We start from the raw sequence: 14,860 nt of genomic DNA on the forward strand, positions 1-14,860 counted from the left end.
GACCCTCAACATGTCCTGTTGTCCTCTGCTAAGACCCAGGAAAGCCGGGCCTGAGGAGGCCACTCTCTGCCCGCTTTCCCTGCCTTGGAGCTGGCCTTGCTCGGCTCTCACAGTCTTTTCAAACAAGCCTCATGCAAGGGAAAGAAAAGACACATGAGGAGTAAAGAGTGTGGGGTTTGGAGTCTGTGGTCCTGGGTTTAATTCCAGGCTGAGTCACTCACCGACTCTATCTTGCTCCTCTGAGCCCAAGTTTTCTTATCTGTGAAATGGAATAACAGTATTGACCCTGTAAGAGTTAAAGAGGACACACACAAATGCACTCATACACACATGCACAAACATATATACATATGCACACACATACATATACATATACACACAGAAGTGCATGTCTACACACACACGTATATTGACACTGGCACAGAATAGGTGATCCATGAAGGGCACCTGTTTGTGACCTCTAAATACCAGTAAGAGAAAGACCAGTGACAAGGATCAGAGCTTTCATTCTTCTCCTTCTCTCCCCAGAGCCTGTGCCCATCCCCCACCATGCCCCACTTTGAAGGCCCCTTTGGAGGTCCCTCATTTTGTCCAGACCAGAGCACCTGTCTCCAGGGAGAGGGGAAGAGAGACTTGAGGTGTCCCCCCAAACTGAGGTGAATGAGAACAGGAAGTGACCAGTCTACGACACACCTTCACGACATCTGCACTCTGTTCAGAAACCTTCAAAGACGCCCCATTGGTAACCCCAGCTCCTCAGCATGTAGATTTGAGGCCTGTCACATCCTGGTCACAGCCCAGCCTTCTTCCCCCAACTCTTCAGTCAGTCCAGCCTGTCACTGTCATCCGAATTTGCCTGACTTGGTGCCATTTCTCTGCTTTTGCTCACACGATGTGCTTAGTTGTCTCACACAAGCATGTCTTCCCTCCCCATCTGGAGTGTAAGCTCCGTGAAGGCAAGAACTGTGTCTGAATGTCTTTTAGATTCCCTGAGTGTGAATTTTCACTCACAAAAAATTCTTCCTGAAAGAATGAATGAATACTTCCTCTATAGTTTGATTTTTTACACGAACTTAGAATTCAACTGATACATATCTTTAAGTCAGTCCCTTAACTTGTCTGTCCCATGGCATAAATTCTTAATTAATTTAATGTTTTCTTCCTTTTGATTTCAGTTTCTGTGGGGGAGTCATAAGGACATACTTGATGAAAGCAACTTTCTCGAAATCTCTCCCCCTTTGTAGTCACCAGATTAGAAGATATAGGTGTTATATATAGTCTGGCCTATATCAATATCACAATTTCTTATTTGAGTTCTAGGGAAATGGAATGAAAAAGATTATTTAAATAATAGCAGTGCATGGTGCTTATGCAGTCATTAATTATTTTATAATGAGTACCTGTGATGTCCCTGGCTCTGTGCTAGGGGCTGGGGACAAAAATCACCACCACCTGCTCTTAAAGAAGAGGGAAGGAGATCTGGAAATAATGCAGTGACAGGTACAATAGAGATTGAGGTTTGGGGCTGCCACTCATAGAAAGAAAAAGCATATGTCAACAGTGCAGTCAGTAAAGGTTTTCTGATATGATGTAATATTTGACTTTCACTCTCTGACCTTTTTCCTTGGTAATCTGCATCATATGTGTACCTCTTAAATGAATAATATTAATATTTGATAGTAAAAAAAGGGTGTTTGCTGCTAGTTTTTCGGATCAGTAGTTCTCAAACTTTAGCATGTACCTTGTATCAAAACCACCGGGAGGGCTTCTTAAAACTCAAATTGTAGGCCCCACCTCCAGAGTCTCTGATTCTGTAGGTCTGCGATGATGCTGGTGAACTTGCATTTGTAGCAAGTTCCCAGGTGATGTTGATGCTGCTGGTCTGGGGACCACACTTGGAGAATCACTAGTCTAAACTGCCTGTTTTACTGAGAGGTCAAACGTATTGGCATATTGCTTGGCAGGGTTAAAATCCATAAATTATTCATCCGTCAAAAAATATTGAGCCATCTATGATGTGCTAGGCATGGTGCAAACTACTGTGGATTCCAGGGTGCCCTCCACAGAAATGGCTCCTGCTGCTTGGAGTTGATCTCATTCGATCATTACCACCGTCCTGGGAGCCAGCTGTCATCATTATCCCCATTTTACCCAGGAGGGAAATGAAGGTCAATGTCGATCGTTTGATGCCCTCACTCAGCTGATCATTACATCACCATCCTGACCTTTGACTCTGCAAACCACCATCCTTTCCATTGTGCTTCTTGCCTAGTACTTATTAGTTGTGGTTATTTTTTCTAACCTTGAGATTAATTTTCCTAATTCTGCTCAATGTCGGCTTTCTTTTATGCTTTTCTTTCATGGCATGTTCCCATTTTATTATACTTTATTGATTGCCTTCCCAGATGGGCCTCCTCTATCTTCCTTTCTTTGCCTTCGGTTTTTGAATCAGGTTTGCATTTGTTCAGATGTGTTTGTTGTTCCCCCACCAGTGGATCTTACTAGTCTTTTTTGTTAAATAATTTCTACCTTCTGACTTTGAAATTGGATGCCTCTGAGATGGAATGTCTTGATGGCGCACAGATTCCTGCTATTTATTTCTTGCTTCAGTGTGCTAATATTAGGCACTCCATCTCTGCAGCAGCGGCTGAGGCCCTGGCCCAGCTGCTCTGATCCCCCGAGGGCGAGAACTGAGGCTGGTGGCTTCTCTCCGTGGCATCAGGCTTTCAGTACAAATCCAGCTGCCTCGCCTCACGGCACAGGCCAGGCTATTAAAAGACCAGGAACGTTAAAAATAGCTCCCACTGCAATTCCCACCTTGGAAGCTTTCAGGACAGCTCTCCAAAGAAACAGTTAGATTCTGTCTCACAGAGTCAAAGCAATGCAGAGGAATCATGAAGTAAACATCACAGGCAAAAACAACGGTGCAGGGAAGGAGAACGTTTCAAAAAACGACTGATCAATTGCCTTGTTTAATAGTCTGACTCATTTAGTCAACTTTGCTTACACCCCATGTAATTTGCCATTGAACTCTAGAGAGTTTTCCCTTGTTTGAAGACTACAGCCGGTAGAGAGAGTGATTTTGGGGTGCTGAGGGGTGCATTTTTTTGTGATGTTGCTGGCAATTAAAAGACACCACTAGGATGTAGTTTTCCCCAAACCATTCTGATATTCCCAGCGAAAATTAGCTATTTTTTCTCTCTCCATACACTGATAAATTTTAAATTATATTTTATACTTAAATATAAAGTCGTATAAAATTAAATACTCCAAATCTACATTAGACCAAATGTAATCCGGTAACACCCCCACACTCCCCCACGAGTGGATTGTTCCATCAATGCATGTCCTTCAAGGTGTCTAGTCATCTTCTACCACCCGGCAGGCTTCACTTACCAGCACGTGCACGTTATTGCATCTACCATCGTTTCTCATGGTCAGACTGCTTTGAAAGCACTAAACCCCAGTCCAGAACTTTCTCCCATCGTCCCGTATGTCCTTGAAAGGCATGCTTATTGTGTATCCTGAGGCACAACTTTTCTTATATCTTTTTTGTTATACTAGTGTGTTCTCCAAACAAACAATAAAACCGCCATGGTTCCCTAAAAGGAGAGATCCCTATTTCCAATAGTCATCTATTTTTGAACCAAAGATTTCACTTCTTCATTGAATATCACAGTTATAAATTCCTCAGTAACTTAAATAGTTACTGAGGAATTTATTTTAAACTTAACTTTATAACTTAAATAGTTACCGAGGAATTTATTTTAAATAAATTTAAAATAGTTTTAAATATTTTATTTTAAAATGGTGTTTAGGGGCCGGCCAGGTGGCGCAAGCGGTTAAGTGCACGCGCTCAGCTGCGGTGGCCCGGGGTTTGCCGGGTCAGATCCTGGGCGCACACGACGCACTGCTTGGCAAGCCATGCTGTGGCGGTGTGCCATATAAAGTAGAGGAAGATGGGCATGGATGTTAGCACAGGGCCAGTCTTCCCAGCATAAAAAGTGGAGGATTGGCAGATGTTAGCACAGGGCTGATCTCCTTACAAATAAAAGAAAAGGTCTTTAACTTGCTGGAAGTTTTAAGTATTGCTAAGGATTCTCATTGTTTTTACAGCGTTCTGAAGGTGCTGTTTTCCTGCTTTGTAAAAGGTTGGTTTCTGTGATAAGAGGTATTGGGATAAAAACAAGGGCTTTTAGTCTGAAGGACAAAGGTCTCATTGACCTAAACCTGGGTTTCTCAACTCCGGCATTTGGGACATTTTGGACTGGATAATTCTTTGTTGCAGGCAACTGTCTTGTGTACTGTTGGATGTTTAGCGACGTTTCTGGCTTCTACCCACTAGATGCCAGTAGCACCCCCATAAACAATGTCCTCAGACATTGCCAAATGTTCCCTCAGGGGAGAGTCACCCTGGTGGAGAACCACAGACCCAAGGAATTAAACCTGGATGGGGCTGTTGCCGGAGAAAAGGGTTCTGTTTCAGGTCTGTTGATTTGCCCTGTTGCAGGGACCTGTTGAAGGTGCTCAACGCTGGTTGGAGAAACAAGACTGAAGTTCAGAAGAGAGTCAGCATAACTGACTACCCATCTCAGTCTGGCTGGGGAGGGTGGTGCTCCTTAGCAGGCCAATTGCTCCGTTGTGCTGTTTCCCAAGTTGGAAGTACAGACCATTGCAGAGCACAAGGTGATTTTAGAAAGCACATTTTTTTTTTTTTGAGGAAGATTAGCCCTGAGCTAACATCTATTGCCAATCCTCCTCTTTTTTGCTGAGCAAGATTGGCCCTGGGCTAACATCTGTGCCCATAATCCTCTATATGGGATGCCGCCACAGCATAGCTTGATAAGCAGTGCATAGGTCTGAGCCTGGGATCCGAACCTGCGAACCCTGGGCTGCCCAAGTGGAGTGCATGAACTTAACTGCTACACCACCGGGCCAGCCCCTACAAAGCACATTTCTGAGATAGCAAATTTTTATTTTAATAGCTATGTATTTATTTTAATGCGCGTTACGAAAAAGAGTACCTAGCACATTTCGCCTATGCTGTCCTGGGTGTTATTGCTTAGGGAGAGGCTAAATCTAACTTGAAAGATATAGTTGATTTCAGGGCAAAAGCTTTAAGCAAGTTGATTCATTTGTGCCAGGAAATGTTTAAGTGTTGAGGATTCAGCAATTAACAAGACAAAGTCCTGATTCTCAGGGAGTTTATGTTCCCTAAAGGAACCAGTAAAGAAAATTCTTTCAGGTAATGATAAGCATAATGTGATGGAACATGAAAGAACCCTGGGGGGACAACAGGAGACTCGGGGGACAAAGCCCTGCTCCCATGGCGTCACCTTCTAGGTGGGGAGGTAACAAGAATATGTGTGTGTTGTCGAGTAGAGATAAGTGCTGAAGATGAAGAATAAAGAGAGGCATGAGGCCCCATGTCTGAGCAGGTGATTTCTGAGCAAAGACCTGACTCATGGGAGGGGGCAGCCATGGGAGGGTGGACAGTCAGAGGGAACAGCCTGTGCAAAGTGATGATGGGACTCTAGGGCTGACATTTTGATGTCCTAGAGTGGCTTTTGTGCACAGGGAAGACTATCTGAAATTATCTCTTGTGTTTGTTCCCTTACAAGAATTAAACATGAATTATGGTGATTCTCAAGCTCCGCCAAACATCTCAATATGTACTTGCTTAGCCTTATCTTTCAGCTTGAATCCATCAATCAAAAATCAATTATTCAACTAAACATGTTAATTGGAATCATGTCTGATAAATTCTCTTATGCACCACATTTTCCCAATCATGACACATTCTTTGCACACAGTCTGCACATATTAGCCTCAAGCAGACACCCAGCGGCAATACCAGGGCTTTGATCTCCATCATCATGTCATCATCTCCAGATTTGGCTCTATCTCTTTCTAGGTTAAAAGACTCACACTACCAAGGGAAGAACTTTATTATCCAAAGCTAATTGCAGTTCTTGACCCGAATGAATTAGAATTGGTGCTCAGAGGACCAAGGTTATTTCTGGGAGAGAGATCTTTGGCTGTCTCACAAAATCTGGGCATTCAGAACAACTCCCATGTCAGTTGTAAACACATAGAGGCCACTCTTCTTCTTTATTGCCTCCAACTGCAGCAAGCTTCAGTCCAATCTCTCCAAATGGGGTTGATTTCACAGTGCAGAGCCCTAGGTTCATGAGACACCTGACCTAATTGTTCTGACTTTATTTGCAACCCTCACTAAGTTGATAGCTAACTTCCTTCCCTGTGTGCTTGAGTTTTCTACTTCTTTAGCTCCCATAAGACATGTTCACATCTCCCTACCTGGTTCTGGAGATGACTTGATTTTTTTTTTTTTTTTGTGAGGAAGATCAGCACTGAGCTAACATCTGATGCCAATCCTCTTCTTTTTGCTGAGGAAGATTGGCCCTGAGCTAACATCCGTGCCCGTCTTCCTCCACTTTATGTGGGACGCCGCCACAGCATGGCTCTACAAGCACTGCGTCGGTGCGCCCGGGATCCCAACCGGCAAACCCCCGGCCGCCGCAGCGGAGCACGCGCACCTAACTGCTTGCGCCACTGGGCCGGCCCCTGGAGATGACTTTAATGCCATTCTTAGGTCCTTTGCTCCTTTATGTAATTGATTTTTAACTTCTCCTATCTTTATTTCTTGATTTTACAGATGAAATTCCATTGCATCTCCACTAGTCCCTCTCCCCTCTCTAAGTTTGTTGCCTAGTTTCTTCATAGGTTTCTCCATTACATGTCAGTTTAAATCCGTGCCACGCTTCTCTTTCTAGGGCAGGAGTATAACTGCTTTTGTTGTATCCTGCACCCCTTTCACGTCTTTGTATGGTCCTGAGGCCACTGCATGAAGACAATGCTAAAGGCTGTGAGAAGGAGCTTGGCGAGTCTGGGAACAGAACGAGGCCCGGGGTGGCTGCAGCGTAGTGGTCAGTGTGGAGCATGGGCAAAGATGAGAGGGTGGGGGCCAGATCACGTTGTGTCTTTTTGCCGTGGAATAAAGTCTTTGGGTTTTATTCTAAGCTCTTTGGGAAGCCATTGGAGGGTTTTAAGTATAAAAGAGTATAAATTATGTCTTAAAAAAATCTTTCTGGCTACTCCCATGTGGATTGTACAATGGATTGTAAGAAAGTAGTGATGAAGAGATGGGTTGGGAGACCATGGCTTGAGTCTGGGGAGAGGCAGTGATGCCTGGGACTAGACAATGTGAAAGATGTTGTGTGGGGTGACACTAATTTGGAAGGTGGTCCATGAATGCTTATGGCTTGGCTCTAAGGAAGGGCTGTATCACTAGTTAGAAGAAAAGGAACTAAGAAAATTACTGATATTTGCCTCCCTAGTTAGGTATAGATTTTTGTCATTTGGGAACCAGGATGAAGGAAGTTTGTCATTGCTGTGTATTTTTAGTAAGGTCTAAATGGCATTCATGCCTCTCCTTCATACTTCTGTGCCTTTACAAGGACTTTCTTCTGTGCCCCTTTGGAACCCTCTGGCATAGATCTTTAAGGCATGAAATGCCCCTATGGCACATATGTGTATGTGCTAGAGCAAATACTCCCATAACACACACAAAGTGGCTACCACATATTACCTTTCCTCTCCACTATATTGATGTGACCACTGTCTTGCTTGAACATCTCCTACCACATCCTCTGGGTGTCTGTCGCCACTGTGGTGGGATAAGGAAACATTATTCACAATTGGCATGGTTCCTTTATTCCCCAGAGAAGACACAAACTTTCAGCAGAATGGAAGAAAGAACCCAGGCAAAGCTTTAATGATCTTTTTTCATTTAAATTCCTACCATTCACTCATTTAGTTTTGACTCCTTGGTTATGACATCAAATAAAAAAACAAAAGACACAGGAAGGGTGATTTGTGTAAGCCTTGGGTATCCAGTCCAGAGTATTACATATAGATCAACATCAATGATTTGTCTGACAACTGCAGGTAAGTCACTGCTCTCTGAGGGTCCAGGAAATGACTCACTGGTGTTTAAGAGCCCCTTAAGCCAGCTGCGGGATGCTCGTGGTTCCTTGTCCTCTCCCTCTTCTCTCCCAGAGCTGGCCTCAGTTGGCAGTCAATGATAGTGCTCCTGGAACTTCCAACTAGCAGCTCCCTTGAGGGCAACAACAAAACCTGGCCTGGTGAACAAGCGACAGATCCTGAACTGCAGCTCAGCAGATATGCCCTACACATTGCAAATGCAGATTAGCGTCTTAAATTGAAATCCTATCTTAGATTGAAATCCTAAACTTCCATACAGTACTGGAGCATTTAACTGCACGTAAGATTCACCTTGCTTATAGGTTTAATTTATTAGACCTATTCAATAAAAACAAATTAAGTGCATAGGAAGATTTGTGTATTATCAGACAATTGTGTTCTGTAGTTTAGAATGTTTAATTAAATTTGTAAATGAGACAAAGCATTAATTGAAGAGGCCATTAAAAGTGATCTTTAAAAAAATCTCGGGGCCAGCCCCGTGGCTTAGTGGGCCCCGCTGCTGGCGGCCCTGATTCGGATCCCGGGTGCGCACCAACGTACCACTTCTCCGGCCATGCTGAGGCCGCATCCCGCATACAGCAACTAGAAGGATGTGCAGCTATGACATACAACTATCTACTGGGGCTTTGGGGGAAAAATAAATAAATAAATAAAATTATAAAAAAATCTCCTTTAGTTATGGATGCATATTGAAGTATTTACAAGTGAAATGAAATTTGCGTTAAGATACCTCCATGGGGAAAATATGCTGATATGAGGGGAACAGTTGAAATTAAATGAACAAAATGTTAATAATTGTTGAAGCTAGATGTTGGGTATGTGAGGGTTATACACTAGTCTCTCTATGTTTAAAATTCCAAAAGAAAAAGTTCAAAGAAAAAGTTCTAAAAAAAAGTTCAGAGTGATTGTTAAAATTTTCTCTAAACAACTTTGAAGTTCATGGAATCCTGCATTCTTCTCATATTCTTTGTCTGGTAGGGACACACATCTCTTACAGATGACATCTAGTTGGCTCCTGGCTATTTTTCATGGTTTTCTGTGGTTCTGTAGTTACAGTTTTAAGATGTTTGTAATGACATGATTCCAGATGCTTTATCCTTTGTCGCACTGCCTCTAAGAAGCTACTGTTGGTAATTGGTTATATTTTTCATAAATATACTTTTCTAGCCATATTGTAGAACCTTTGAAGGCAGGGATTTTTAAAAATAATTCTTGGCACCTCCAGCCCAGTCATGACCACATGTAGGCTGTAGGTTGTGGATGAAGATTTATGGTGTTTACTTTATATCTATCTATATCCATGTATTTTTTGTCTGTTCTTTTCTATTTTTCCTTTATACTAAATGCATGTTTGTTGGTGATGTAATGCATATGCCTTAGGCGTAATTTTAGATTTAAGGATTTGGGCTCAGGAGTTTGACTCTTTCTGTGACTTTGGGCAAATTACTTAACCTTTCTAATCCTCAGTGTCCTCATCTGTAGAATGGGCGTGATTATGGTAGTTCTGACCTCTTAGGGTGTCAGTGAGGATGAATTAATGTATGGGAGAAAAAAAAAAGTGTGCTATTATAAATATTAGCTATTATTTCTAGCCAAAAACCTCTTTGTAGCACTTTTTTTTAACAATTCTCTCTCCTTCATTCTGAATTTAGAGCTTTCATTTGAAAATATATTCTTAATATAATATTATCATATTAAGATATTCTGTTGCGGATTTTGAAATGACTTTTTGTCCTTGTGTTTGGATTTTTAGTTCACATGATTATCTTACATATCTCCTCATACCGACAAATTAGCTAGAATCTCCCGGACTGTACTGAAGCATATGAGGAACAGGAGGATTACGAACAGTGTGATTAAAATCACACTCTAATTTAGACTAGTTTGGCAGGAATTGAAGCTCAGGCAAATCATCTCTCTTCTAATATCATCGTTTTTTTTTTGGCAAATCGCAGATTCAAGTGCTAATGACAGTCTTTCAAAACTGGTAATTCAGAAAGACAAGTTTTTATGTATTTTATGTATATCCTAGAAAGATATAGAATGTTTCAGTATGATTATAATTATGTGGAAAATACCTATGCATCAAAATTTCTGATAGGTATTATCTCCAAAGTATTAGTAGCTCCGTTATTCAAATGGCAGGGTTAAGAGCAACTTTTTTCTCTTTGTAGAAATTTTGCATCTTGTATTTTCCAAATTTTCTTTCATAACCATTTCCCACATTAAAATGAAAAACATATTAGCATGGTATTTTTTTAAACTTGTTTCTCTGGAGGGCTTGTTTTCAAAGTTAATAAAAAATTTGGAATTTATTTAAAGCTTTTTGGCTGCATGGTATTTTAATAGATTTAAATCTTTATTTCCTCATCACATGTGTGTGGTCATGTTACTAATCAACGAAATAACCGTTAGGGGCTTGCTTCACAGAGAATCCATTGAGTTTGATTTGTGATTCAAATAAGAATGAAGATTCATATATTAATGTGCTTAACATTACATGTGCCTCATGCTCTTTATAAAATGGGGGATAGGGCATGGAAAGAACACAGAAGGTTCTTCTAGCTCTAAAATATTATAAATTAAAAAATTTTCATACCCAGTGATTTTCCTAATGCTTTTTTATAGGTACTGGGATGACCTAGGGAAAGTGGCCCTCATCTCAGTCAGATCAAGCAGAACATTGTAGATTCTGTTCTTCCTTATGTCAGAAGGATGCTGTCAACAGAGACAGTGGTATTCAGTCTCAGCTTCTGAAGATTCTAACTAGTATTTCAAAATAAAATGCAGAGCTAATGCTGAAGAAGAGACTCCCTTTGCAATAAAGATTTTTGCAAAGCAAATGATTTTTGAACTATGATTCTAAACTGCCATGATCATTTCTCATTGCAAAACCAAATTAGATCAAGGAGTGGCTGGCAGACTTTAGCTCAAGGATGCTGCCTGTGTTGAGTGCATACCAGTCGACCACCAATTCATTGATGATTCATGGTGGTTTTGGAATAATATATTTTATAAAATGTCTTTCTTGTTTTATTCAGGTTATACTGGAGAGCTTTGCCAATCCAAGATTGATTATTGTATCCTAGACCCGTGCAGAAATGGAGCAACGTGCATTTCTAATCTTAGTGGATTTACTTGCCAGTGTCCAGAAGGTAAATATTATAACCCCAAGAATAACTTTCATTTTCCATTTTAAACCATAAACTATTTTGATCAGTTTTGTATTTTAAATCTGAAAAACTCTATAAAAGAGAACTTCCTATTTTGTTCCATTTATGAAACAAAATATAAGATGATTCTCTTTTATTAAGCTCTTTGCTAGAATGGCTTGAAAATTATGTTTGACTATTAGACATAATCTAGGAATTTCTGTCACTTTTATATATACATTGAAAATGAATAGCTATTATCAAATGGAATTTCTTTCTAACGGTGAATTTCACTTTTTAAGATTCCTATTTTGTTAAATTATTTGGGTTTTGATACCAGATCACATAAAAAAAAAATTCAGCGTGTAGTTCATCTACTTTTGTTTTTAATCAACTTTATAATGTCTTAGAAACTTCAAGTCACCTGAAAACCTGTCTGTAGAGCTACTTTTATGTTTTGAAATAATTTTACGTTAGAGTAGTTTCCCCTGAAGAAGCAGAGAGATAATCACAGCTATCAAGCTGGTGTTCAAGGAATGATTTTGTACTTAGAGGAAGTTTTGTTCTTATTTCTGCTTGGAGGGACATTATGGAAGGGATTACTTTAAACCTTTAATGCTGTAAGAATAACATGATATTAGAGGGTTTTTTCCCCTTAAAACCAGCATGTAAGCTCCTGATCCACAAAAGTGACATTGACAACTACATAAAGTAGAAAGACATCCTCTGCAGAGGTTAAGTGTCGAGTCTGAGTGTGTCAGGAAATGTGTTTGTACTCAAAATTGCCCTGAACTGCCCCTGGCTGAGGAGCTGGAGGAGGGCAGAGGTACGGGATGAGTGTTGATACAAGACCACTGGCCACCCAGGTAACCTGAGGGCTCGGGGTTACCAGGAGCAGCCCCTGCAATCTGTAGCATCCCATAGTCTTTAATATTTTGAAGACCTGAGCATCAGCTAAAGAAGTGAATCTTGTCTTCTGGGTCCTGCTCACCTGGACAGGGGCAGGAGCGGGATGGCTGTGGCCAGCCTAGTTATCCCCCTCTCTAGCTGTATATGAATGTGGTTACCACAACAGTGGGTGAGCTCCCCTCTCGACCCTCCACTTGAGTCTCTTAAACAAATGAGAAAACTCTGAAATGTTGGAAGGGCTGATGACTGAGCAAGCAGTGCCAGTCGTCACTTGCATATTGAGCACTTAGTTTTTCACACTGTTGTCACACCCTGGGTGAGTCAGCTGCCACCTAACTCTGGTTGTGTGCTGTGCCTGTAGTCAAAGGCAGGCTTCAGGGTTACCGGCCGATTGACTGCTGGCAAATCATTAAATCCCTTCCCTCACCCAATCTTTTCCTTTTCTAGTGAATGTAGGAGATGACGGTACTGCTTCCTTCGCAGGGCCATCCTGAGACCAAATGGGATTTTTGTGAAAGAGCTTTGAAAACTCCAAAGTGCTTTATTATTGCTGATATGCTTGCTACCAGAAAGTAGCTCAATAAAGATGAGCTACTGTATCATGATTGTTGTCCTAATAATGATTACTATTGAACCATTGATGAATTTAAATGGGAATTGGAAATCTTCATTCTGGAACAGAGTGGAATGTAGATTGGAGAGAGACAAGAGTGGGAATAGGGGAAAAATTTGGGGACTACTGTAGAAGGCCCGAATGTAGATGTGGACTGCTGGGAAGAACAGGGTAGAATTTGAAAAGCAGAGAAGCTGTCGGAGTTGAGAGAACTTGGGAGGTAACCGGAGGGACTGGGGGATGGGTGGGATATGGAGGGTGAGGGAGAGTGAGGTGGCTGTCATTTTATGGTTGGCTGTACCATTCATGGAGAAAAAGAAATGTAGAGGAGAAGTGTTCTTTTCAGACACGTTGAGTTTGAGGGGTCCTTGTGACATTCAAGCGGAGATGTCAGCTGGGCAGTTGCTATCTGAGTCTGGAAGTGGGAAGAGAAGTCTGGGGCAAGTCTAAACACAGAGACATTAGCCTGTAGATTACAATTTAAACCTGGGTGTCAACGGGATTCACTAGGGACCTTCTCCTTTGTCCAGTGGCCTGTCCATTCCTCCATGCCTTCCAGATGAAGCCTAGAGAGAATGTGATGATCTAGAATTGAAAGAATGAAGACAAATTTCCCAGCAGTCTTTGTATGAAGACTTTCACCTTCATTGAAGACCGACCAGGGAAAGGGGGCTTGGTTATAGTTCTGAAGGATTCATTGCAGTGTTTTGAAGCAGGAGCACATAACTAGTGACCACCATTTTTGAAGCAGCCCCTCCCACCGGCTAACAAGGTGGTGGTTGTAGAAACTAAAATTTATAGAGCACTTTGCACTTTAAAAAGAGCCTGTGTCTCCAGGATCTTTCTCGTCAGCCACACTATGAAAAAAGTTTGGGGAGTGTATCAAGTCCACAAAATATTCTGGAGTTCTGAGCCAGCACTGAACCTTGCTGCCTGTTTTTCTTTCTTTCTTTCTTTTCCCCACAGTGGTTAACATATTGGCGTATTTGCTTTGTATGTATTTACGTATATAGTTTTTTTTTTTCCCAAGTAATTTGAAAGTAAATTACAGCTATCATGATACTTCATCCCCAAATAGATCAGTTCGTGTTTTCTGAGAATAAGGACATTCTTCTTCATATCCATGATACCATTATCACACCTAAAAATTAATAATTATTTCCTAATATTATTTCCTACCTGCCCCCTTTTCATTTACTCCTTTGCGTGTGTGCATTGATTCTGTCTCCCTGCTTCCCTGTGTTATCCTCTGAGGGCAGGAAATGTATTTTATTCATCTTTTCTCTCTCTCACCTGCTCCCAATACCCTACCCATGGAACATTTAGATCCATATTTTATGTTAGTAGGAGGTTAAGAAATATTGGCTGAATAAATTAATTATAAAAGTCAACACTTAGATATCATTCACTATTTGATCCTCACAACAATCCTGTGAAGCAGATACTATTAATATTTCCGTTTAACAGATTGGGAAACTGAGGCACAAGAGGATTAAATAACTTGTCTGAGATCACATAGCTGGAGATTTAAATCCAGGCAACTTGGCGCTAGGATTCTTAACCGTTGTCCTATACCATCTCTGAATATTCTTTATAATAAATTCCATTTTGTTTACTTTTAAAGATTATCTTTGTAACTATAGTCATGAATGAAATAAATGCAGAGTTGTTGGGTTCTAAAGCTTCTAAATGTCCCTGCTAAAAATTTTTAAGTCTGGAAAAAGCCAGAAGAATATTTTTGGAAAAAGCCGGAAAAAATTTTTTTCTGTTTTTTTCTTTTTTTTTGTGAGTACGGTGAAATCCTTTTACAACAGCCCCTCCCTGATTGCTCACTCTAGTCCAGAAAGCTGGATTTTTCCTCTGGATAGTGCTTTCAACATTGTGCGTTCACATCCTTGCTCTTTCCATCCTTTTCATCTTCATCCTAGTTCCTTCAAGGATCCTTTCCATCTGATCTGGGCCGAGTCCTTAGAGGCTGACTTCCTTCCTGGGTACCTATCTCTTTGACTTTTGCCTTCTTTTTAACCTTTTTCCAAAAGTTCAAAGTCAGGCAGGCCTGAGAGACAGCTTGTGCAGTAATTACCGCTTAAGCTCTCCTTCTAGAAGGTTCCACGCTTCTCCTACACTTAGATTTTTATCCTTCATCAACGAGTTGTGTCTT

General features: G+C 41.1%; 1 protein-coding gene across 1 annotated transcript in view; it reads left to right on the plus strand.

Annotated features, from left to right (window-relative positions):
- Positions 1–14,860, plus strand: part of DNER (delta/notch like EGF repeat containing) — a 293,156-nt gene that overhangs the window by 190,406 nt on the left and 87,890 nt on the right. Inside the window, exon 7 of the mRNA XM_087424736.1 lies at positions 11,067–11,180. Within this exon, the coding sequence (XP_087280862.1) occupies positions 11,067–11,180 (114 nt within the window). The remainder of the gene's footprint in view (positions 1–11,066; positions 11,181–14,860) is intronic.

The sequence above is a fragment of the Ceratotherium simum genome, chromosome 37, assembly GCF_057802395.1.
Source record: "Ceratotherium simum simum isolate JZ-2026a chromosome 37, ASM5780239v1, whole genome shotgun sequence".
In the NCBI taxonomy this organism is placed as follows: domain Eukaryota; kingdom Metazoa; phylum Chordata; class Mammalia; order Perissodactyla; family Rhinocerotidae; genus Ceratotherium; species Ceratotherium simum.